Genomic DNA, 25351 nt, shown 5'->3' with positions numbered 1-25351 from the left:
AAGGCAGGCAGGCAGGCAGACTTTCCAGATGAGCCTAAGCTAATGGCTTAAAAGGGTGTTTAGAAGAGAAAGCTGTAGCCCGACGGGTTCTCCAACCTCCTGCCCAGTCAGCAGAAATGGTGCATTAAGAATGAGAGGGGAAGTATGAAAGCTGGCATGAGTGATATGCCTTGGCCCTGTCGTATGGGGTTTAGTTAATGCCCAGTCCTCCCGTGGGCTTGACTGACTGAGGGAGGGCTTTTCCCCCCAGTCCTGGCATGCTAGCTCTAACTCCTTTATGTTAGAAAGCAGGAAGTTCTCTGGGAATTAACACCCAAAGGTGATGCTCTCGTTTAAGCAAGTCAAGGCCTTCGGGGATGGCCAGTGGATGCTCAGCTTTTGCTGGGGCCAGCGAGCCCCATTACCAGCCAGGGTGTTGAGCCAGCTTTATTTGCAGCTCTCAGAGCCAGTTCCTGTGCCATGGAAACTCCCCAAAGACCTCGTCTAAAAAGGTCTTTTCAGATGTCTGCACACTGCCTGCCTGTCAGCACTTTAGCCTTCCACCTGCACTGCAGGTTTAATGAGATGCCCAATGGCTGTCTCAGGAACAAAGTGCTCCCATCTGGAACACGACACTGCCTTTCGGTGGCTTTGTGCATGGAGAGAAAAGGCAGAGACAACCAGGGAGGAGACATAGCGACAGAACACATCAGAGGAGTAGGGCGAGGTGGAGGTGACAGCTTCAGGGTAAGCGGCCCGAGTTCAGTTTCCAGCTCTGCCTGTCTGCTGGCTCTGTGACCTTGGGCGAGTCACTTCACCTGTGTAAATCTTGTCTTGGTTTATTTACCTGTAAAATGAGGCCACAGTACCTGCCTGCCAGGGTGTGAGGACTGACTGAGGGTCTCCATGGTGCTTCTCGTGCCTTGCTGGTAACTGGTCACTTGCTGATCACTTGGTGGTAACTATAGCATGGAATGATTAGAGTCCTAATCTGCCTGCAAAGACTCGTGAAGTTGTGTGGGTATTTCTGGCTCAATGAGCATCCTTTCTTCTCTTGGGGCTGACCACAGGTACAAAGAGTTAGATATGACTAAAGCAACTTAGCATGCACACACACATACAGTGATGAAATGACATTTTAGAGGCAGGCAAAACCCCTGCCCTCATGGAACTTACATTCTACTGGGAGGATATACCAAATGAGTGAAGCAGGGAAGAAGGATGAGGAGGGAGTGCTGGGGCAGGGGGGTGACCTGTGAGGGAAGGAAAGGAGAGAGGCTCATCTCTGGAGGGCTGTGAGGAGAGCAGAGGCACGTCAGGATCTACCTGAGATTTTAACAAGCTCACTGGGACTTCTGTGCAGAGAAGAGGCTTTGGGGACATGGGCAAGAATTGGGAAGACAATCTGGAGGCTACTGCAAATTGTCCAGGGTGCTTCCCAGTGGCTCAGCGGTAAAGAATCTGCCTGCAATGCAGGAGACATGGGTTCAGTTGCTGGGTTGGGAAGGTCCCCTGGAGAAGGAAATGGCAACCCACTTCCATATCTTGCTTAGAAAATCCCATGGACAGAGGAGCCTTGTGGGCTATAGCCCATAGGATCACAAAGAGTCGGACACGACTGAACACTTACACAAGCAATAATTCAGGTGTCAAGAAATGAAGCGGGTCTATGGGAAGCAAAGAGTTGGGTGTTTGATGTGTCTCTCATGCCCCATTTTAACCCCCCTGCTCATCACATGTGCTTTGTTTTTATTATTCACAGGACTCAGGGTTTAGAGGTTTGAAGTGAATTTATCACCTGGTGCTCAGATCAGCGGGGTTGGGAGGCATTGGAAGCAGCCAGTCATTGTGGCCTTGGTTGAGCCTTTTCATTCTCTCCTCCTCCCTCCCAGCATCCATGATGTTAAACCCTAAGCATGTCTAGTGTAGGGCTCCTCTTTGGGGATCTCAGGACCCTTTATCGAAGACCATGGAGCATTCTGTAGGTCTCCATGTCTCCACTCTAATTCCAGGGGCTCGCATTTTCTCTGACACCCATTCACAGACCTGGAACCTTGGCTTAAGTCACAGGTGCTCACTGCTAAGTCCTCAGGAAGGGCATCAGACTGAGCAGAACAGTGACATGAGAAACTTCTTTTCATGGCCACAGAGAGGTTCCCAGGTGGCCTGCAAAGGGGTGGACGTTGCTCCAGTTCAGTTCAGGTCAGTCGCTCAGTTGTGTTTGACTCTGTGACCCCATGGTTTGCAGCATGCTAGGCTTCCCTGTCCATCACCAACTCCCCGAGCTTGCTCAAACTAATGTCTATTGAGTCAGTGATGCCATCCAACCATCTCATCCTCTCTTGTCCCCTTCTTCTCCCACATTCAATCTTTCCCAGCATCAGGGTCTTTTCCAGTGAGTCAGTTCTTCACATCGGATAGCCAAAGTATTGCTTCAATATCAGTCCTTCCAATGAACATCCAGGACTGATCTCTTTAGGATGGGCTGGTTTGATCTCCTTGCAGTCCAAGGAGCTCTCAAGAGTCTTCTCCAACACCACAGTTCAAAAGCATCAATTCTTTGGCACTTAGCTTTCTTTATAGTCCAATTCTCACATCCATACATGACTATTGGAAAAACCATAGCTTTGAATACATGGACCTTTGCTGACAAAGTAATGTCTCTGCTTTTTAATATGCTGTCTAGGTTGGTTATAGCTTCTCTTCCAAGGAGCAAGAGTCAGTCATCATCTGCAGTGATCTTGGAGCCCCCAGAAATAAAGTCTTTCACAGGTTCCATTGTTTCCCCATCTATTTCCCATGAAGTGATAGGACTGGATGCCATGGTCTTTGTTTTTTGAATGTTGAGTATTAAGCCAGCTTTTTCACTCGCTCACTTTCATCAAGTGGCTCTTGAATTCCTCTTCACTTTCTGCCATAAGGGTTGGTGTCATCTGTATATCTGAGGTTATTGAAATATTAGTAACCTCAGATATGATGGCTTCTCTGATAGCTCAGGTGGTAAAGAATCTACCTCCAGTGTGGGAGACCTGGGTTTGATCCCTGGGTTGAGAAAACCCCCTGGAGGAAGGAAAGGCTACCCACTTTAGTATTCTGACCTGGTTTGTAGAGTAGGACATGACCGAGTGACTTTCACTTTCAGATATGATACGGCTCCCTCTGGGCCTGAAAGGTTGGAAGGAAGGGTGGGAGCAGATTGACCTCCCATCAGTCTGGTTTAGAGTCTGCCCACAGGCAAGGGACCACCACACCCTACAGCAGGAGTGCGGGTGTGGATGGGCCAGAGGGAGGCTCTGATAGGGTTTTGGTTTCGTGAGAGCATCCCAGACTCTACCTCCTTGGTGGCCCTGTCTCTCCAGCAGGGTGACCTCAGACAGCTGCAGAAGTTTCTAGTTCCATAAATCTATTGATACAACATGAACAAAGAAGGCTATGCTGAGCTCTTGATAAGAACTCTTTTCTTGTCCAAAGAGCCCATGCATAGGGACCATTCTTTAGAAAGAGGAAGCTGAAGTCACATGGCTCGAGGCAAAGATGAGATTAAAATCCAGATCTATGAAGGGAAGTCAAGTCGCTCAGTCATGTCTGACTCTTTGTGACCCCATGGACTGTAGCCTACCAGGCTCCTCTGTCCTTGGGATTTTCCAGTTGGATTCTCCAACACTGGAGTGGGTTGCCATCTTCTTCTATGAAAACTTCAGGCTTATACACAGAACCTCAGTCCATGTAGAAGCTGCACCCGAGAAGCCATCAGCATATGGGAGGCTGGCAGCCCCCTTCTGTGTTTGGGGTCAGCTCTTAGCAAAAACATTTCCTTCTCTTCTCAGGTGGCCTCACTAATCCTACTCTACGCTGGCCCTTATCTTGCCCTCTGGTGCCACCATCACCAACCCTTCTAGAAGGACTCTGCCCTGTGGATCTTAGGACCAGTCTGTCCCTCTGCCACTTACCCTCTGAGCCCCTTTTCCCCTGGACCAGTTCCACAGGTCAATGTCCCTCTTAAAGCATGACTCTTGGGAGAAAAAACAGCAGTCGTCATTTAGACCATTAGATTGTAACCCAGAGAAGTGTACTTAGCAAACCGCAAATAGAATCGACCAGAGTGGGACCAGATGGCCTCCCCTATCCTGGGTGTCTTGTTTCGGATAATGTAACTGAAGTCAGCATTAGGGGTTTGGGGAGCCTGAGTGCAGGGCTTTCCCGTTGAAGTCAGTCGACCTAACACCTTCCCTCCTTCAGTTCAAAGAAAAGAAAAATGTCTGTTTATGTGATGATGGGAAAGCAAACATGAAGCAATTACAGTGGTATGGAAGAATATAAAGGCTAGCAGCCCTCCCATCTTGTACTTCCTCCGCCAGCAGTTCATCCCCCGAGACAACCAATGGTGGTGGTGGTTGTTCAGTCGCCAAGTTATGTCCGACTCTCTGCAACCCCGTGAACAGCAGCATTCCAGGCTTCCCTGTCTTTCATTCTCTCCCTGAGTTTGCTCAAACTCGTGTCCATTGAGTCAGTGATACAAAACAACCATCTCATCCGCTGTCGCCCTCTTCTCCAGTGGTACCAGTTTCTTGTATCCTTTGAAAGATGTTCTAAACATTTTCTCTACCGTATTATTTTGCTTCTTGACATTTCTTTACAGACAGATTCCTCTCATGTTATTGCATGTAGATTTACTTGATTGTTTTTAGTGGCTACCTTGTTCTTTAAAATTTCTGCAGTGTTTCCTACTGAGTGGTTCAGTTCAGTTCAGTTCAGTCACTCAATTGTGTCCGACTCTTTGCGACTCCGTGGATTGCAGCGCGCCAGGCCTCCCTGTCCATTGCCAACTCCCGGAGTTTACTCAAACTCATGTCATTGAGTTGGTGATGCCATCCAACCATCTCATCCTCTGTCGTCCCCTTCTCCTCCTGTCTTCAATCTTTCCCAGCATCAGGGTCTTTTCCAATGAGTCAGTTCTTTGCATCAGGTGGCCAAAGTATTGGAGTTTTAGCTTCAGCATCAGTCCTTCCAATGAATATTCAGAACTGATTTCCTTTAGGATGGACTGGTTGGATCTCCTTTTAGTCCAAGGGACTCTCAAGAGTCTTCTCCAACACCACAGTTCAAAAGCATCAATTCTTCTGGGCTCAGCTTTCCTTATAGTCCAACTCACATCCATACATAACTATTGGAAAAACCATAGCTTTGACTACACAGACCTTTATTGGCAAAGTAATGTCTCTGCTTTTTAATATGCTGTCTACGTTGGTCGTAACTTTTCTTCCAAGGAGCAAGCGTCTTTTAATTTCATGGCTGCAATCACCATCTGCAGTGATTTTGGAGCCCAAGAAAATAAAGCCTATTTCCACTGAAAATAAAAACAGAAAACAAAAACTGTTTCCACTGTTTACCCCTCTATTTGCCATGAAGTGATGGGACCAGATGCCATGATCTTAGTTTTCTGAATGTTGAGCTTTAAGCCAACTTTTTCACTCTCCAACTTTCACTTTCATCAAGAGGCTTTTTAGTTCCTCTTCACTTTCTGCCATAAGGGTGGTGTCATCTGCATATCTGAGGTTAATGATATTTCTCCCAGCAATCTTGATTCCAGCTTGTGCTTCTTCCAGCCCAGCGTTTCTCATGATGTACTTTGCATATAAGTTAAATAAGCAGGGTGACAATATACAGCCTTGACGTACTCCTTTTCCTATTTGGAACCAGTCTGTTGTTCCATGTCCAGTTCTAACTGTTGCTTTCTGACCTGCATACAGATTTCTTAGGAGGCAAGTCAGGTGATCTGTATTCCCATATCTTGAAGAATTTTCCAGAGTTTGTTGTGGTCCACACAGTCAAAGGCTTTGGCATAATCGATAAAGCAGAAATAGATGTTTTCCTGAAACTCTCTTGCTTTTTCGATGATCCAACGGATGTTGGCAATTTGATTTCTGGTTCCTCTGCCTTTCCTAAATCCGACTTAAACATCTGGAAGCTCATGGTTCACGTACTGTTGAAGCCTGGCTTGGAGAATTTTGAGCATTACTTTACTAGCATGTGAAAGTGAAGCTCACTCTGTCGTGTTTGACTCTTTGTGACCCCATGGACTATACAATCCATGGGATTCTCCAGGCCAGAATACTGGAGTGGGCAGCCTTTCCCTTCTCCAGGGAATCTCTGCGACCCAGGACTCAAACCCAGGTCTCCCGCATTGCAGGCATATTCTTTACCACCTGAACCACAAGGGAAGCCCAAGAATACTGGAGTGGGCAGCCTATCCCTTCTCCAGCAGATCTTCCTGACCTAGGAATCAAACCGGAGTCTCCTGCATTGCAGGTGGATTCTTTACCAACTGAGCTGTGAGTAGCGTGTGAGATGAGCGCAATTGTGCGATAGTTTGAGCATTCTTTGGCATTGACTGTCTTTGGGATTGGAACGGATTGAGTGGTTGGCCATTGTTTATTTCATCAGGCCGCTATTGATGCTGTTTCCATGTTTTGCTACCATGGTGAGGTTCCTTGTGTATCTGTCTCGTGCACATGTGTGGGTCCCTCTGTGGGATGAGGTCCTGTGTGTGGGCTCTGCTGGATGAGAGGATGTGAGTATGTGGCATCTATACATGTGGTCTGGATGCCCTCTGAAAAAAGTCATACTGATTCTACTAGCCATGCTGTTCAACACAGCCTTCCAGCACTACTTCTTACACTTCAGCCTCTGTGTCACCAATGAGTAAATTAACCCTAAATGAATGAATGAAAGGGACTTGCCTGAGCACTCGTCTTCCTGACAAACCCCAGAGAGTATCCATCACCTGACTTAGTTCTTCCTAGACCAGCTGATCATTTCCCCTGCAGCACCTCTTCCTTCTCCAGTCATGTGTGGGTCATCCCTGCTCTTTCTCACCACTCCCACCGAGCCCTTCCTATAGTCTCCTGCATCTTGGGTTGCTGAGATTCTCAGAGGGATCGAGGTCCTCTGAATAATTGCAAAAATTAATGTTTTCCTACAAAGTAAATAGTGAGCAATTTGCCTGTGCTCCCTGTGAGGTTTTTGGTTTTATTTTTTAACCTTTTGAATGGATAATACATTTCTGGCTAGAAAATCAACCAATATAAAAAATCATACAGGAAAAATTTCTACCTCCACCCAATCCTCTTTGGGTCCAACAACAGCCCCTCCCCTAGACTGGTAATCTCAGTTATTTTTCTGAGATGCAAATACAAGGAAAGGTGAACCTGTATTCTTAATCCCCCTGCACTGGTTTGCACCTTGCTTTTATCATATTAATGTCTTAAAGTACATTCACAGCAGTGCATCAGGAACCTTCTCATTTGTTTTAGAGCCACATCAGATTTCATTGTAAGAAAATTCCACAGTTTAACCCTCCTTTGATGGATGCTTGAGTTCTCTGCCATGTTTTGCTAGTACAAACAATGCCTTAGTGAATAACCTTGTACATACGTCATTCTGCATGTGTGCAAGTTTCCTTATGTTGATTGGAAAGTGGGAAGAAGCCAGGTAGAGAAACCACTGAATCTTGTAAGAACCACAACCAGAAAAATAAAGTGTGAGAAGCACTCCTGGGGCAGGTGCCACAGGGCCTTGTGGCAGCAAGTGTATCCTGAGAATTAGCCCCGGGACCCCGGCTGTGCCCAACACATGCTTTCATGTGGGACCTGTGGCCTGGGGAGTCTTCATGTAATTTTCTTCTTTTTGTTGCCTTGCCTACTTGGAAGTCTTGGGCTGAGCTCCCTGGCCTGAGATATTTATGCTTTTCCCTGGGACTCGGAGGGAAGGGAATGGTTGTGTGGCTTCTTTCCCAGGAGCCTGCGCACGTGGGGGCCAAGCATTCACCTCCAGAGCCAGCTGAGCAGATCAGGCAAACGCTCTTGGAAGCAACGGCCTTTCCCATCAATGCTTATTTGTTCTTGATGAGGAAAAATGATGCTGGCCTCCATTGAAAAAGAGAAAGCCTCCTCTTGTAAGTGCTCTTGGACAAGTGAGCACTTGTTTCGGAGTCATCTGCAAGTGCATGTGACCTGGAGACTCTGTGGGAAATGCCTGACTTGTGCAGCTTTGGCGTCCAGCTGTGCTTGGGGAGTTCTGCTCCAAATGTCAGACGCAGAGGGCCCAAGCTTTTCCAGCACAGCCCACAGCTGGAAATGGTACAAGCCTCATATTCATTCTTTGTGTTGGAGAAGAGGTTTCCGGACCTTGTTCATGACTTACTGAATGATTCAAAATCTGGAGCTCCGTGCTGGTGTCAGCATGTTTCCACATCCATTAGTGCTGGGGAAATGCTGCCCCCAGACTGGAAACGTCTATCTGGGTTCTATCCATGTACAGCAACCTGCCTTTGTGCCCCGCGTGGGTTTGGACCCATCTCATCTGGCAGTCACCTTCCCCTGAAGCCTCTCTCCTTCAGGGCAGAGCAGTTTTAGCCCAGTGGTTCAACCAGCCTTGGCTGGTCCTGGGTGTGTGGCTCTCTTCATAGACTGGCTCTCCTACCTTGAACAGGTGACTCAAGCCTTTCTGGGCCTCAGGGACTCATCAGGATGAAGGGGATTAAAAAACCCCACCTGCTTCCTAGCAGTTTAGGAGTCAGTGTTTGTGAAGCACTCAGCACAGTGCCCGCACATAATGACTGTCATTATGTGGAATATTTACTCTTCTAATTATTATTCATTAAGAATGATTTATGGCCTCTTTTCCATCCCCACTTTTTCATCACTTTGACCTTGTGTTTTTAGATGAATGGGTTTGTGTCTTTTTTGAACCCTGGGACTTGAACTCATGGGGTCCTCCTCAAAGGAAACCCTAGTAATAACTATATTTTAACAGGTTCATTGAGACATAATTTACATACCATAAAGTTTACCCACTGCATACAGCCAGGTCATATTTATAAATGTACGCAGCTGTGTGGTAGCTGCATAGCCTAGTTTTAGAATACTCTTGCATGCATGTGTGCTAAGTTGCCAGTTGTGTCCGACTCTTTGCAACCCCGTGGACTGCAGCATGCCAGGCTTCCCTGTCCATCACCAACTCCCAGAGCTTGCTCAAACTTATGTCTGTCGAGCCGGTGATGCCAACTCGTCCACTTCTGTCATCCCTTTCTCCTGCCTTCAATCTTTCGCAGCATCAGGGTCTTTTCCAATAAATCTCTGGTTTCCTAGAATTTCTAGAACCCTGCTCCAGACTAACTGAATCCTATCTCCATGACTGGTAGTCTTTTGTCATTTTCTTTAATTTAGCATAACACCTTTAAGGTTTATCTATGCTATTAAATCTTTAAAAAATATTTATTTATTTGGCCACACTGGGTCTTAGTTGCTGCATGTGAGCCCCTCCAGTTGCAGCATGCAGAATCTCTAGTTGTGATGTGCAACCCTTTAGTTGCGGCACATGGGATCTGGTTCCCTGGCCAGGGGTCGAATCTGGGCTCCCTGCGTTGGGAGTGTGGAGGCTTAGCTGCTGGACCACAAGGGAAGTCCCTATGCTATTGTATTTTGTCCCTTTCTATTGATGAGTAGCTATACCATATTTTCTCCATCCTAATAACTATATAGTTGGATTTTTTTTTTTAATGGGAAAATGGGGAGAAAGAGGAATATGGGGAAAAAAGATGTTTAAAAATATAGTAGTGTTCATACTCTAATTTTAGAAAAACAGGATATCATAGGATGGATATCAGGGTTAAGTAAGTGAATCAGGAGAGGGGTGGACCAGGATCTGAAGGACACAGAACAGAGCGTTTAGACAGCGGCTTCTGCATGGTTGGGTTCATGAGTGCTTTGTGCTTTTGGCTCTCTTTTTTTTTTTTCTCCTCTCTTTTTTAGTTTTTTGATAATAGCTCTGAGATATAATTCACACATCTTAACATTCCCCCCTTTTAAAGTGTAGGAGGATACAATGGCTTTTCTATATATTCACAGAGTTGAGCTACCATAGACAATTTGTTCTGCTGGAGAAGCAGAACAATGCCAGGTCCCTACTATGGGTCTTGGGGCCAGCCAGACCTGGATTTGAATCCCAGCTCTGCTGCTCATTGCTGTGTGACCTTGGGAGAGTCACTTAACATCTCTGAGCCTTTACCATTAAAACCTGAGTGATAACTCCCCTCATTGGTCGTTGTGTTATTTCTGCCTTTTGTCTCTCCCTGGGGAAGCCTTTGTAGGACCATTCTCCACCAAGTGCCTGCTCCAAGTGCCTGGGGGAAAGGTTTAAAATTCAATATCCTTTAGCCTCAGAGATCAGTTTGCCTGTCATAGCCCAAGCCTGGGTATTTTTAAGAAGCATGCTGGGGTAGTCTCTAGGATAGATCACCTGATGCTAAGAGCTGACTCATTGGAAAAGACCCTGATGCTGGGAAAGATTGAAGGCAGGAGGAGAAGAGGGCGACAGAGGATAAGATGGTTGGATGGAATCAAATAGACTCAACAGATGTGAGTTTGAGCAAGCTCTGGGAGATAGTGAAGGATAGAGAAGCCTGGTCTGCTGCAGTCCATGGAGTTGCAAAGAGATCAGACACTACTGAGCAACTGAATTGATGAGGATAGTCTCTGTGCAGGGCACTTTACACTAGACCCCAGATGGAGATGAGGTTGGGGTATTTTGGTCAAAGTGCTTTATTTTGTAAGTGGGCAGCCAAGAACTGGAGACCCCTTCCTGGCACATGGGGACCTAGGAGCCAGTCCCCCAGCCCAGGAATGCCAGCCGCCCCTTCCCCTGAGGAGTTAGCAGAAGGTGAAGGGAGAAGGGCGCTCTCTGGCCTCTGGGAGCCCAACAGAAAGGAAAAGTGGGCAGATTCTGTGGTGTGGGTGGAAGTCTTTTCTTTCTAATCAATAAGCAAACAGTTCCTGGAGTTGCCCAACCTGGCCACAGGAATGTTTGCTGGGTTGCAGCCAGTGGGAATAATCAATTAGCACCTCTATTCAGGCAGGCGGGTCGGGTGTTTGTGTATTTAACTGGCAGCCAGAAGCTGGATAATAAAACTCCCCCAATTTAAGTGTGTAAGCCAGAGGGCTTCTCATTCTCTTGGATGAAACCAAACCAGTTTCCCTCCTCCCTGTGACAGCAAAGAGGTCCCTGTGCACCTCTGCAGTGGGCAGGCGGCCAGCTCCTTCTTTAACAGTGGGGTTCACCTGCCTCCCTTTTTAAAATGAATGGCAGTGAGATTCCTTGGCAGTTAGTGTCCACCCTGGAAACTGAAGCCAAGGCCTCGGACTCAGATTTGAGCAGAGAAGCAACCCCTACTTCTCCAGTTGAGACACTAGAGCCTCTTCCCCATCTAGGCAGGAAGATGGTGATTGAACAGGGTGAAGTTTTTATCAATGGGTTTGTTTTTGAACTGTCCAGGACAGGCCCAGAAAGGCAAAGGATTTCAAACTGAATTCTTTTCTGGCCCTGATCTCGAGGGCAGGTGGTCTGGGGAGGCCCCCTGGTCCTTCTAAACTGGAGGGACAGAGCCAACGCCCCTCCCAGGCCTGTGTGGGACCCATGTGCTAGTGTTACTCTCATTCCTCTAGGACGTGAGCCCTGGGAAGGCAGGGATCACTACATGGGTCTTCAGCCCTGGAACAGAGCCCAGCGAAAGTGGGTGTGCTGTGCTGAGCAGGCCACCTGCTGCCCCTTGCTATGTGGCTTGGTCCCTTGGTCTGGCACGCAGCCAGAAGCTGGGGCCATCTCTTCAAATGCTCCCCCTCCTTTTTTTCCCTAAATTATTTTATTATTCCTGTTGTTGTGTATGTGTTAGTCGCTCAGTTGTGTCCAACTCTTTGCGACCCCATGGACTGTAGCCCACCAGGTTCCTCTGTCCATGGAATTTCCCAGGCAAGAATACCAGAGTAGGTTGCCATTTCCTTCTCTGGGGGATCTTCCTGACCCAGGGATCAAACCCGGGTCTCCTGCGTTGCAGGGAGATTCTTTACCATTTGAGCCACCAGGGAAGATTATTCATGTTCTTGTATCCATACAGTGGAATATTGTGTGTGTGTTAATTGTTATTTAGTTTATTTTTTGGCCATGCCTTTGTGGCATGTGGGATCTTAGTTCCCCGACCAGGGATCAGCCCATGCCCTCTTCAGTGGACGCACGAAATCTTACCCACTGGACTGCCAGGGAAGTCCCTCAAATGCCTCTTTTTGAGCCTTCCCTAAATGCATTTAGTTGTCCCCTCCAGCCCTGCTGCTGCAAAGAAGCTTGGAACCCCCTTACCTATTTGTTTTTCTCTATTAACACTTTTCATTTTATTTGTTAATTATCTCTTCCCCACTGGAATGAAAGCCCCATGAGGACAGGATGCGTGCTTTGTTCACTGCTGTATTTCCCAGGCCTTAGAATGATGCTTGGCAACAAGTAAAGGCTCTGTAAATATTTGTTGAAGAAAGAATCCTTGAAGCAATCCCTTGAAGGAAATGAAACTGCCTCCTTCTACGGAAAGGGGAAAATGATATTTAAGGAGGGAGGTCGAAGTGACTTGTCTACCGTAGCACCTAAAAAAGTGAAGCTGGGGTTTGACCCTACTGTGGTTGATCCTGTTCACACAAGTGTAAAACCATAAAAGTATTTGCACTGGCTTGTACCCAACTGTGGAAGTGCTGTTTGTGACATTTTTCACTGTGCTGATTGTGATCAGCATCCATGGTGTTTGCTGTCTGAGAATGTTCTGCGTTAGCCCAAGCAGAAACACAATCTGGGAGCAAACATGCCTTGCTGGAGTGACCCAGGCCGCATGAGTGTAACCTTAAAACAAAGGTGGAGGACTTCCCTGGTGGTCCAGTGGTTAAGAATCCACCTGCCAATGCAGGGCACATGGGTTCAATCCCTGGTCTGGGAAGGTGCCACAGAGCAACTAAACCCATGTGCCAGAAGTACTGAGCCTGTGCGCTAGAGCCTGGGAGCCACAGCTACTGAAGTCCCATGCCTCAACTCCAAACGCTCGAGCATTCTGCAACAGGAGAAGCCACCACAGTGAGAAGCCCACACACCCCAACTGGAGAGCAGTCTCGGCTCACTGAAGCTAGAGAAAGCCCTCATGCAGCCATGAAGACCCAGCACAGCCAAAAATAAAGAAATACATACATCTTTAAAAAATAGGGGGAGATCCAGGGTGATGATCACCCCTTTATCCTGTGGGCACATCTTCACAGGGCTCTGGGATAACTTGTCCTTCCACCGCAGCCTCACCATTTTCTCTGCACACTGTTGCCCCCTCCACCCCAGTCTGTTTGGATGGAAACAGACAGGAGGAGACTTTGTTCCTTGCCTCCCTCCGAGGCGGTGCCCATTGTTGACATCTGTTTTTAGGGTGTGAGTTAAATGAAGACAGAGACCACTTATAATTTGTTCTGGGCAACAACATGCTGGGAGGCCAGGAGAAACAACTCGATAAGCTTCATGAAAATAAACTTCCCTTGAAGATCCCGAACACCACAGATCTAGCACAGTCAAACAAATAAGTATTAAAAATAAAATTTCCCATCCGTGGGATTCCATGGGAGCTGCCTGTGGACAAGGGCGATTTGATGGGCTGCTGGTGCCCCAGCCGAGAACACCCTGAGGGAGCAAAATGCACAGGCTCTTGTGGACACACCTACGAGTTGTGCTTGTGCAATGTGATATTCCAAGCTGCTTATCTTAACCAGAAAAAATGTCTGGGAGTTAAGTTGGCCCATCAAAAGAACTCCGACTTATTTCAACTTATGTAACGCAGTTACCTAAGGCAGAACATTCTTGAATCTTTAAAACTCCCTCCTTTGCCTGTCTGGTTGTCCTTATGTTTTTCCGAGGCCCCGGCACTGGATTTCCAAGGTGTCACTTTCATCTTTCATTCGAGGAGAGAAGGGGTGAGTGTGTGTGTCTTGTGGAGATGGGGACAGGGAAACTTGGCTATTTTTATTCTGGTTCCCCTCCACCTGTCTCATTCTGTCTTGTGAACTCACTTCCCTGTGGCCATTCGGCTAGCAACCAGTCTCACAAATGGCTCATCAAAGCAGGAGACAGGCTGCCTGTTGGTTAAGTCCTGATGGGGCGTCAGACCACAGGCCCTGCCACTTCATAGCTAGGTGGCTTGGCCACGTCTGTTCACTGAGACTTCTGAGCCCACTTCCTCATTTAGAAGCTGGGGCTTCTGGACTCTACCCACCAAGGCTGCTATGTCTAGTCAGGCTGTTAGGTGGTGTTACTGCCCGTAATTCTCAGGAACAAGTGGGCACACATAACTGGAGATTCATCGGGGCTAAAATGATAGTCTTCCTGGTGCAACATTGCCTGAGTGTGGACAAACTGGAGGCCTCATCATCCTTTCTTTCCCATTTTTTTAAACATTGAATTACATTTTCTGCTGAGCACGGGTGCCTATTAAACCTGGAATGGCAGTAATTTCATGAACACCCACCAAAGGAAGACATTCCAGTCACCCAGTCCATCAAGGAAAATGGAACCTAGAAAGGAACTTTCTAGGTGGTGGTACCCATGGAGATTTAGGGTTTTGTGGTTGGAGTTGGAAACACTGTGGCTCTCTAGAGAAGTGAACGCCTGCCCAGCCAGACGGTACGTGTCTGGTCTCCCAGGGTTCCTTTTGTCCATCAAGTAAGACTTCGTGTTCCTTATCTTGAGTATTTAAGTTAGAATCCGAAACCCTTGGTTTGGGGGTGCACAATGGCAGTGTGGCCCCCAGGATTTCCAAGAGCCTCAGAAGGCTTATGATCTTGCCCTTGAGGTTGCGTGTAAAATTTTCTCATTTGATGCTTTTTTCCAGTGGTCCCTGATATAAAAACAAATGCAGTGTTCTTTGGTGTTAGGCATGGAAAACGCCTCCTGCGGAATAGGAGCCATCCCAGAAGGCACCTCTTTGTGTGTGTTGTGGGGAAAACCCCACTTGCAGATAGTTGCTTCTGAGAGACCAGGTGATCCTGCTCCTTACCAAATAACTATGCGTAGCTGAATCTGATGGCAGGCCCGGTCCTTACATCTCCCTAAAATATATGGAGGCTTTGGAAACTGTCTTGTTCCTACCCACTCACATTCCAGTTGGACGGGGGTGAGAAGAAACGGGAGCCTTCAGGCAGGACTGTTTGTGGCACGACACAATTCCAAGCAAAGAATGTTGCCGCCCTAGGACTACAAAGCTTTTCATGGATTTGGGTTTCATTTGTATTTGGACTTCAGGCATCTTTTCTGGGAGTCCTCAGATTAAGCTCTAATGCTAATGCTAATGCTAAGTCACTTCAGTCGTGTCCAACTCTGTGCGACCCCATAGATGGCAGCTCACCAGGCTCCCCCGTCCCTGGGATTCTCCAGGCAAGAACACTGGAGTGGGTTGCCATTCCCTTCTCGGATGCAGGAAAGTGAAAAGTGAAAGTGAAGTCGCTCAATCGTGTCCGACTTTTAGCGACCCCATGGACTGCAGCCTACCAGGCTCCTCCGTCCATGGGATTTTCAAGGCAAGAGTACTGGAGTGGGGTGCCATTGCCTTCTCCGATTAAGCTACTACTTCTGCCAAATACGCAAGAAAATGGGGCAGTTGTAGGATGAATGACAATTTACAGGAGTCACAGTGTTCTGAAGATGCTTTTTAGAATACACACACATATATATTTTATTTGTTTGGCTGCGTGGCTGCACCAGGTCTTAGTTGTGGGATCTTTTGTTGTGGCTTGCAAATTCTTGCTTGCAAGCACAGAGTCTAGCCACTGGACGATGAGGGAAATCCCTAAAGGCGCTTGTTACCTCACTCTTCTCTTTGTCATTTTAAAAAGTGACTCACTGTAATTGTAACATACCATACAATACAAAAATGTTTCAGGAAGTTACGTTTTTAAAAACTGCCTCCAACTGTACCTCTTTCCATTGAAGAAAGTAGGGAAAACCACTAGACAATTCAGGTATGACCTAAATCAAATCCCTTATGATTATACAGTGGAAGTGAGAAATAGATTTAAGGGCCTAGATCTGATAGATAGAGTGCCTGATGAACTATGAAATGAGGTTCGTGACATTGTACAGGAGACAGGGCTCAAGACCATCCCCATGGAAAAGAAATGCAAAAAACCAAAATGGCTGTCTGGGGAGGCCTTAAAAATAGCTGTGAAAAGAAGAGAAGTGAAAAGCAAAGGAGAAAAGGAAAGATATAAACATCTGAATGCAGAGTTCCAAAGAATAGCAAGAAGAGATAAGAAAGCCTTTTTCAGCGATCAATGCAAAGAAATAGAGGCAAACAACAGAATGGGAAAGACTAGAGATCTCTTCAAGAAAATCAGAGATACCAAAGGAACATTTCATGCAAAGATGGGCTCAATAAAGGACAGAAATGGTATGGACCTAACAGAAGCAGAAGATATTAAGAAGAGCTGGCAAGAATACACAGAAGAACCCTACAAAAAGATCTTCACGACCCAGATAATCACAATGGTGTGATCACTCACCTAGAGCCAGACATCCTGGAATGTGAAGTCAATTGGGCCTTGGAAAGCATCACTACGAACAAAGCTAGTGGAGGTGATGGAATTCCAGTTGAGCTATTCCAAATCCTGAAAGATGATGCTGTGAAAGTGCTGCACTCAATATGCCAGCAAATTTGGAAAACTCAGCAGGGGCCACAGGACTGGAAAAGGTCAGTTTTCATTCCAATCCCAAAGAAAGGCAATGCCAAAGAATGCTCAAACTACCACACAATTGCACTCATCTCACACGCTAGTAAAGTAATGCTCAAAATTCTCCAAGCCAGGCTTCAGCAGTATGTGAACCGTGAACTTCGTGATGTTCAAGCTTGTTTTAGAAAAGGCAGAGGAACCAGAGATCAAATTGCCAACATCCACTGGATCATGGAAAAAGCAAGAGAGTTCCAGAAAAACATGTATTTCTGCTTTATTGACTATGCCAAAGCCTTTGACTGTGTGGATCACAATACACTGCGGAAAATTCTGAAAGAGATGGGAATACCAGACCACCTGATCTGCCTCTTGAGAAATTTGTATGCAGGTCAGGAAGCAACAGTTAGAAGTGGACATGGAACAACAGACTGGTTCCAAACAGGAAAAGGAGTACGTCAAGGCTGTATGTTGTCACCCTGCTTATTTAACTTATATGCAGAGTACATCATGAGAAACGCTGGGCTGGAAGAAGCACAAGCTGGAATCAAGATTGCCGGGAGAAATATCAATAACCTCAGATATGCAGATGACATCACCCTTATGGCAGAAAATGAAGAGGAACTAAAAAGCCTCTTGTTGAAAGTGAAAGTGGAGAGTGAAAAGTTGGCTTAAAGCTCAACATTCAGAAAACAAAGATCATGGCATCCGGTCCCATCACTTCATGGGAAATAGATGGGGAAACAGTGGAAACAGTGTCAGACTTTATTTTTCTGGGCTCCAAAATCACTGTAGATGGTGACTGCAGCCATGAAATTAAAAGACGCTTACTCCTTGGAAGGAAAGTTATGACCAACCTAGATAGCATATTGAAAAGCAGAGACATTACTTTGCCAACAAAGGTCCGTCTAGTCAAGGCGATGGTTTTTCCAGTGGTCATGTATGGATGTGAGAGTTGGACTGTGAAGAAGGCTGAGCACCAAAGAATTGATGCTTTTGAACTGTGGTGTTGGAGAAGACTCTTGAGAGTCCCTTGGACTGCAAGGAGATCCAGCCAGTCCATTCTGAAGGAGATCAGCCCTGGGATTTCTTTGGAAGGAATGATGCTAAAGCTGAAACTCCAATACTTAGGCCACCTCATGCAAAGAGTTGACTCATTGGAAAAGACTCTGATGCTGGGAGGGATTGGGGGCAGGAGGAGAAGGGGACGACAGAGGATGACATGGCTGGATGGCATCACTGACTCGATGGACGTGAGTCTGAGTGAACTCTGGGAGTTGGTGATGGACAGGGAGGCCTGGCGTGCTGTGATTCATGGGGTCGAGAAGAGTTGGACACGACTGAGCGACTGATCTGATCTGATCTGTACCTCTTTCAACCTTCCCTCCACTTCCACTCAAATTACTGTCAACCTCCTGCAGTGTAGAATTCCAACTGCTCTGGAATGTCTTTTTTCTACCACCCCGCCCCATAAGAAGTATTCCATCCCCAGATTGCAAATGGGAAGAGTAGTGAAGAACACTCATTCTGGGATCAGACAGCCTGGCCCCTCCGCCCACCAGCCTTTAATTCAGGGCAGAGAAAATGGGACAGGTGATGCCTACACCACAAGATGGCCTGGGGTGGGGGATTCAATCAGAAAACTGGACTTGTTGCAGGAAGGGGGACCCCTTCCAGGGCCCGAAACTGGGCTCTTGTCTAACGCTTGGAAATGAATTGTCTGAGGAGACACATGTGCTGACAAAGCAAGAGATTTTATTGGGAAAGGGCACCCGGCTGGAGAGCAGTAGGGCAAGGGAACCCAGGAGAACTGCTCTGCTGCGTGGCTCACAGTCTTATGGTGATGGGATTAGTTTCCCGGTGGTCTTGGCCAATCATTCTAATTCAGAATCTTTCCTGGTGGCGCACGCATTGCTCAGCCAAGATGCATGCTAGCGAGAGGGATTCTGGGAAGTGGACGGACATGCAGCATCTCCTTTTGACATTTCCTGAACTCTTTCGGTTGGTGGTGGCTTATTAGTCCCCTATTCTTTATCAGGATCTCCTGTCATAAAACAACTCATGCAGATGGTTACTATGGTGCCTGGCCAGGGTGGGTGGTTTCAGTCCGTGTGCTTCCCCTAACAGACATAAGGAGCACAGGACAAGAGTCTGACTTGTAGAGAGGCAGAGTGGTCAGGAGCGTGAGCTCTCAGACGTACCTAAGTCCCAGTCTAGGCTCTGCCACTTAGTAACTGCCTTAGTTTCCCCGTCTATAAAAAGGGGACACTGATGACAGCGACTTCACAGAGTTCTGGGATTAAATGAGTTAGTATTTGTGAAGTGCTTAGAGTAGAACCTGACACACAATGTTCTTAAATGTTTAGATATTAAGAAAATAGTGAATAAAAGGTAGTTGAAGCTGTTGAATCTAGTTTTTGATGGTGATGATGATGTTATTGTGGTGAAAAGATCTTCCCATTTAGAGATGGCCAGTGGGTTCTTGGCTCTTGTCATTAGGATCTAGTTTTGAAACCAAGTGACCACATGACTGGTTTAGGAAAGGACAACATGCTGATTTAATACTTAGTTCTTTGCTGTCTTTTTTATTTAACTTTTTATTTTAGAAATGTTCAAGTAGGACTTCCCTGGCAGTCCAGTGGCTGAAACGCTTCCACTGTAAGGAGCGAGAGTTCAATCCCTGGTCAGGGAACTAAGACGTGTCGTGCAGTGCAGACAGAAAAAAATAACACTTTTTTTTTTTAAAGAAATGTTCAAATATACCCATCTTCATATACTGATCTGGTTTCTACAGTTTGCCAGTCTTGTTTCCCCTACATGCTGGCGTTAGTGTGCCCTGTGGCTCTGAGGCACTGTCCAGCCCTTGCCAGGGTTGAAGCCAGCTTCCCAGAGCCTTCTCAGAACTGGAGATCCCCTCAGTCATTTCTGTAATTTCTGGCTAATCGGCCCAGAGGCTCAGGTTGCACAGAAAGATAATGGGCCTTAATGAGCACCTGGAAATTCAGGTTGGGCCTGCCTGTGGCGCGTTCACTACTTATGTCACTTCTCACAGGGCAGGGCTTAGCCACCATTAAGCCAAGATGCCCCACAGCAGGTTAAGAGCCTTGCATTAAGTTATTTGCAAAACCATTTTCATTTTTTCAGGCTGCCACTCTTGGCAAGTCCAATCATGCTCGTCCCAGCTCTCACTGCCCAGGTCTGGGCCAGCTGGGGAACAGAATTCAGTGTGGAAAATGAGGGCGGCTCTTGTTCCCTGATTATATGGCCAGCCCCCCAAACACAGCCCAGTGGCCCCATTGTTTCTGCTGGGGTGTGGGTGGGAGAACGTTGTGAGCACATTCACTGTCTTGTTTAATCTCACAAAACCCTGAAGAGGTGGGCTCAGTCAGTGGTATCCTTCAGGTGCCAGTAGAAAAAACTGAAGCCCAGAGAGGTTACGCATTTTGTGTAAGGTCACTCTGCAAGAACATGAAAAAATCTGGGTTTATATAATCATTCCAGTCACAGACTCTGAGGCTGTTCTTGTCAACCTCTTCCTGTCATTTTTAAAAATCCTTGCCATGCTCACCCCTCCCCAACCCCTTCAAACTTGGGAAATCAGTTGTAGAACCAGACTAAAAGGTGAGGGTAGGCATGTGACATGGTTTTAATTTTTTTTTTTTAAACAAACTGGCAAAGGAGGGTTCAGGAGTGATTGAGACTAGGTTACTCATATTAAGGGCCATCCCAACTCTGCTGTTCACTAGTTATAGGGATCAAACAAATGTCTTAACCTCTGTGAGCCTCAGTTTCTTCATCTACAAAATGGGAATAATCGTGGTGCTTATCCTCTGCCCCCTGCTGCTGCTAAGTCGCTTCAGTCGTGTCTGACTCTGTGCGACCCCATAGACAGCAGCCCATTAGGCTCCTCTGTCCCTGGGATTCTCCAGGCAAGAATACTGGAGTGGGCTGCCATTTCCTTCTCCAATGCATGAAAGTAAAAAGTGAAAGTGAAGTCACTCAGTTGTATCCGACTCTTAGCGACCAAGGTCTTATTTTCTCTAGCAAGGGTGGGGCTGTTGGTGCCAGAAAAGTTGGCAATGGTGGCCCCTAGTGGAACAAATGAAAACTGCAGCCCAGACACCATAACCAACTTGAGGGCTTTCTGGCAGAGACCTGATCCATGTCCATGTAGAAGTGTCTATGCTGTGCTTAGTTTAGTCATGTAAAATAGGCAAAAGAACAGAACTTTTTTAAAATAAAAGATCTCTTGGAAAAACTAAGAATTGCACTGGAGGAATGAGAGATAATTATTTGAAAGGGAGAATAGACCGATTTGAGTTTCCCTGAAGGAACTTTCATCGACTGTTCCTTCTGCCTGGAAGGCTCTTGAGCCAAGATCTCTATAAGGCTGACTCCTTCAGGTCTCAGCTCAGACACCTACAACTTCAGAGAGGCCAGCTTTCACCATCCAGTAAAAGTTATACACTCCCCATACTTCTTCTCCATCACTCTTCCCCCACCCCATCACTCTTATATTATCCTCTTTTTAAATTCCTTTATGTCTAGCATTTGTCACTACCTGAGATTCAGTTTTGTTATATGTCCATCTCTTTCACAATATAGTATAAGCTCAATGGAAGCAGGTGCCTTGCCTGTCTGTTCACAATTTTGTCCTCACTGCCCAGCACAATGTCTGACAAATTATTTGATGGAAACTTGTTAAATGAGTCCATTGGGACTCTGATGTGTAATGCAGACACTTTTCACCACAGCTTCTCCAGCATTGGGTATTAATACTTTTTAAGTTTTAGTACTTTAATGACTGTAAAGTTTTAAGTAGCTTTGTCTCTAAGCCACTGATCCTAAGTTCCCTCATCCAAGTAGTCTTCTGTCTTTTGCATTTGTCTCACTGCACTGTATAATCAGGTTGAAGATTTTCCTGTGAAATCTTCACTGTCTCCCTGACAGCTTCTCCACTGGGTGGTCTCAGATTGCAAGCAGGCATTACCTCTCAAGGCCTCAGAAAATAAGCATATAATCAGTTCTAAATGAATATCTGCCATTATCAATGTCTTTTGTGGAATACTGAATAAATGAAGTGTCTAGTATGTGCCAAGCACTGTTCTGTGTATCTTAAAACAATCCTAGGAAGTAGTTGTTGTCAAATACCTTCATTCTACAGATGGGTAAACTGGAGAGATTCAGTGATGTGCCCAAGGTCTCAGAGCTAATAAACAGAGCTGGGACCTGAGCCCTGCCCTTGACAGTAAATAAGACCATGTTTGAAGAGTGAGCACTATGATTATCCTCATTTTGAAGATGAAGAAAAGAAAGTGAAAGTCACTCAATTGTGTCTGACTCTTTGCGACCCCTTGGACTGTAGCCTGCCAGGTTCCTCTGTCCATGGAATTCTCCAGGTCAGAATACTTGAGTGGTTAGCCGTTACCTTCTCCAGGGGACCTTCCCAACCCAGGAACCAAACCCACGTGTCCCGCACTGCAGGTGAATTCTTTACCAGCTAAGGCACAGGGAAGCCCGATGAAGAGACTGAGGTTAAAAAATTTGCCCAAGCCCTTACTCTTAACCATTATGTCCTGCTGGCTTCCTCTTATTATCTGCCACTGTTTATTGAAATGTAAACTGTTTGCTTATTTATCTGTTTATTTTTAATTTTGGCTGCATGGGCTCTTTGTTGAGGCATGCGGGCTCAGTAGCTGTGGGCTTAGTTACCCTGCGGCATGTGGGATCTTAGTTTCCCAACCAGGGATTGAACCTGCATCCCCTGCATTGGAAGTCAGATTGTTTAACTGCTGGACTGCCAGGGAAGTCCCTACACTGTTTATTTAAATGTCGTTAATCCATAGTATCTCATTGTACCTCAGTCTGTAACTTTTGGACTCAATAGGTATTCTGTCTCAGTTATTTTTCAAGTAATCAAGAGTCATCTGAAGGAGAGGCCCTTTTTTGTTACTGAAAAGGAGGTTACTTTCTAGGCAGGTTATCGTTCTCAGTCTCCAAGTGGATGAGAAAAGAGTCACCACAGTTAAATCGCCCTGGGCTTGTGAAGATGGCACCTGCTACTTTGTCGTCTTTGTGCCGTTTGTCACCAGACTCTGGTTTGTTTTCCTTGCGCCTGTTTTGTGTGAGTTAGACTTTTAGTGGGTGAATGAAGTTCAGTTTCTAGAAAAGGAATGCCGTTTCATCTCCCCAGTTTTCTAATCACTGTCATTTACGCCCTGCAGTGAGTTTTGAAGGATGTGCTGGCCTACCAAGGACAGTCTATGTTTCTGATGACACCCGATTCAAAGTGCACACAGATGGTGTGCTTACAGTCAGACGACCTGTACACCTTCATCGTCCAGAGCTAAGTTTTCTTGTCCATGCCTGGGACTCCACCCACAGGAAGCTCTCCACCAAAGTGACACTGAAGGTATCAGCGCACCACCACCACCACCACGGTCATCATGTGAGTTGGAGTGTTTCTTGGAAGTTCACTATTATTTTAGTCTGCTGCTTAATTTACATTTGGGGCTGGATAATTTCTATGGGGATTATGGGGATGTCCTCTGCGCTCTATGACATTTAGCAGCATCCCTGGTCTTAACTGCTAGAAGCTAGTAACACTGCCAGCTGTGACAACCAAAATTGCCTCCAGACACTGCCAATGCCCTCTGCGGGTAGAGGGACGGGATGCAAAATAGCTGCATGGTCCAACTGAACTAATTCTTGCTATTGATTTGTTGTTGTTAGGCTGATTGCAAGAAATACTACCTTATTTCTGCAGATAGTGTAGAGTAAGGGTAAGGGCATGGATTCTGTCTGGAATTGAGTACTTATTTTTAAATTATTTATTTATTGACTGTGCCAAGTCTTAATTGTGACACTTGAGATGTTTAGTTGTATGCAGCATGCAAACTCTCAGTTGCAGCATGGGAGATCTAGTTCCCTAGTTCCCTGACCTGGGCCCCCTGAATTGGGAACACAGAGTCTTAGCCACCGGACCACCGGGAAGTCCCATGGGGGAGTTATTTAATCTGTCTGTGCTTGAATTTATCTGTAAAATGGAGATGATACTGACTACATAAATTAATACTTGTAAGATGCTGAAACTATGGAAGGCATATAACAAGTAAGTCAGTCATTTTTAACTTTTCTGCTCATTCTCTACCTGGAGGAAGAATTTACACAAAGTCAGTTTTCTGGTCATTTTGCTCTTCATGTCTCTAGTGGGGAGGGTCTTGGCAAAGAACGGGAGGAATCACTATGAATCTTTGGCCTGATTGGATTGCAATCTCCACGAGCTCCTTCCCCACTGAATTTGCAATGCCTGGCCCTTGAGTCTGGCACATACCAGGAGCCCAGAGTGGACAGATGGGTGGATTGGCCACAGAGAAAAGGATATAAGTCTGCCCAGGTTCTTGGCAAGAATGTTTCTGAAATTGTTACCCAAAGCCAGATGCCTTTGCCAGTTTCTAAACTGCTCCCATGGTGCTTCCTATTGAACGTCTCTCTAGGGGGCTATTGTAGTTGTATCCTGGGAGTGTAGAAGTATTGTAAGTGCCAAAGCCATTCAGGCTGGCTCTAGTTTTTCTCCCTGAAGACTGCTGAGATTCTAGGAATTTAATACTCCTGGGAGATCTTTTTTTTTTTTCTCTCTGGTGTAATTGGACAGACCAGAAAAATGGGGAACTTAGTAGAACTAAATTGACATAGCTTCCTGACTCAGGTCTCCAACTGATACCATCATTCATGTTAGTCCTGTCTGGTAAGTTCTTGCTAGATAGTGGTGCCTGGAGGCCTCTTGTGAGCCAAAGATGGAAACAAAGTTGGTCTTTCAACTTTACTTCTCCACCTTTGCCATCTGCCTTCAAATACATGTTATAGAAAAGCACATATTGCAGTGGTTTATGTAAAACAGTATTTGTCTTTCAAGTTTAGGCAATTCAGTTGTAACTTGTGATCATTATTGAGACTCTTGCAGTCCTCAGGAAGCTAGGTTCTTTCTTTCTTTTTTATTCTGTCATCCTTAGCACATATATGGCTTCTGTCCTCAATGATACCTCGTGGTCCAAGATGGCTGCTGGAGCTCCAGTCATCACATCTTTCCTCTGGACAGTAGGAAGTTGAACGGGATGAAGCCCCAAAATGTATCACTTAGCTGTCCACATTTTAAAGAAGACTTTGTGGAATTTTGAAGCAGTATTTCCTCTTATATCTCATTAGTCAGAACGTGGCTTCGTGGTCACACCTAGCAGCAGGTGTAGTACAGGAAGTGTAGTTTTACTTGGGTACATTGTTGGATTATATATATATATATATATAATCTCAAGAGAAAGCGTGGGAGAAAGGGAAAGAAGTTTTTGTTTTTAAAAAAGAACAGATATTGAGTGAAAGTGAAAATCTGCCAGTTGTGTCTGACTTTTTGTGACCCTATGGACTGTAACCTGCCAGACTCCTCTGTCCATGGAATTCTTCAGGCAAGAATACTGGAGTGGGTAGCCATTACCTTCTCCAGGGGATCTTCCCAACCCAGGCATCGAACCCAGGTCTCCCACATTGCAGGTGGATTCTTTACCATCTGAGCCACCAGGGAAGCCTGGATGGTAAGGTGGCAAGTCTGCCACAACTGGTTTGAGGATGCCTTTGGTTTGTCTCCAGTTCAAAGCACTCTTGTGGTTCCAGGTGGCCCTACATTGGAAGGGGTGACAATCTTACCTCTCTTTTCATTCATATAAGAATAGATCCTATATATTTATATCAAAACATCACATGATGTTTTCTATTAAATAGAAACAGTTTTTTATTTTATCAGTTATACCTCAAGA

General features: G+C 46.0%; 1 protein-coding gene across 1 annotated transcript in view; it reads left to right on the top strand.

The window, feature by feature from the left end:
- The window catches only part of CDH1 (cadherin 1), a 72637-nt gene that overhangs the window by 26587 nt on the left and 20699 nt on the right, over positions 1 to 25351 (top strand). Inside the window, exon 3 of the mRNA XM_005896515.3 lies at positions 22769 to 22992. Coding sequence (XP_005896577.1) covers positions 22769 to 22992 — 224 coding nt within the window. The remainder of the gene's footprint in view (positions 1 to 22768; positions 22993 to 25351) is intronic.

The sequence above is a fragment of the Bos mutus genome, chromosome 18, assembly GCF_027580195.1.
Source record: "Bos mutus isolate GX-2022 chromosome 18, NWIPB_WYAK_1.1, whole genome shotgun sequence".
Lineage (NCBI taxonomy): Eukaryota > Metazoa > Chordata > Mammalia > Artiodactyla > Bovidae > Bos > Bos mutus.
The sequence above is the reverse complement of the archived record's forward strand: the minus strand, read 5'-3'. Positions and strand labels throughout refer to the sequence as shown.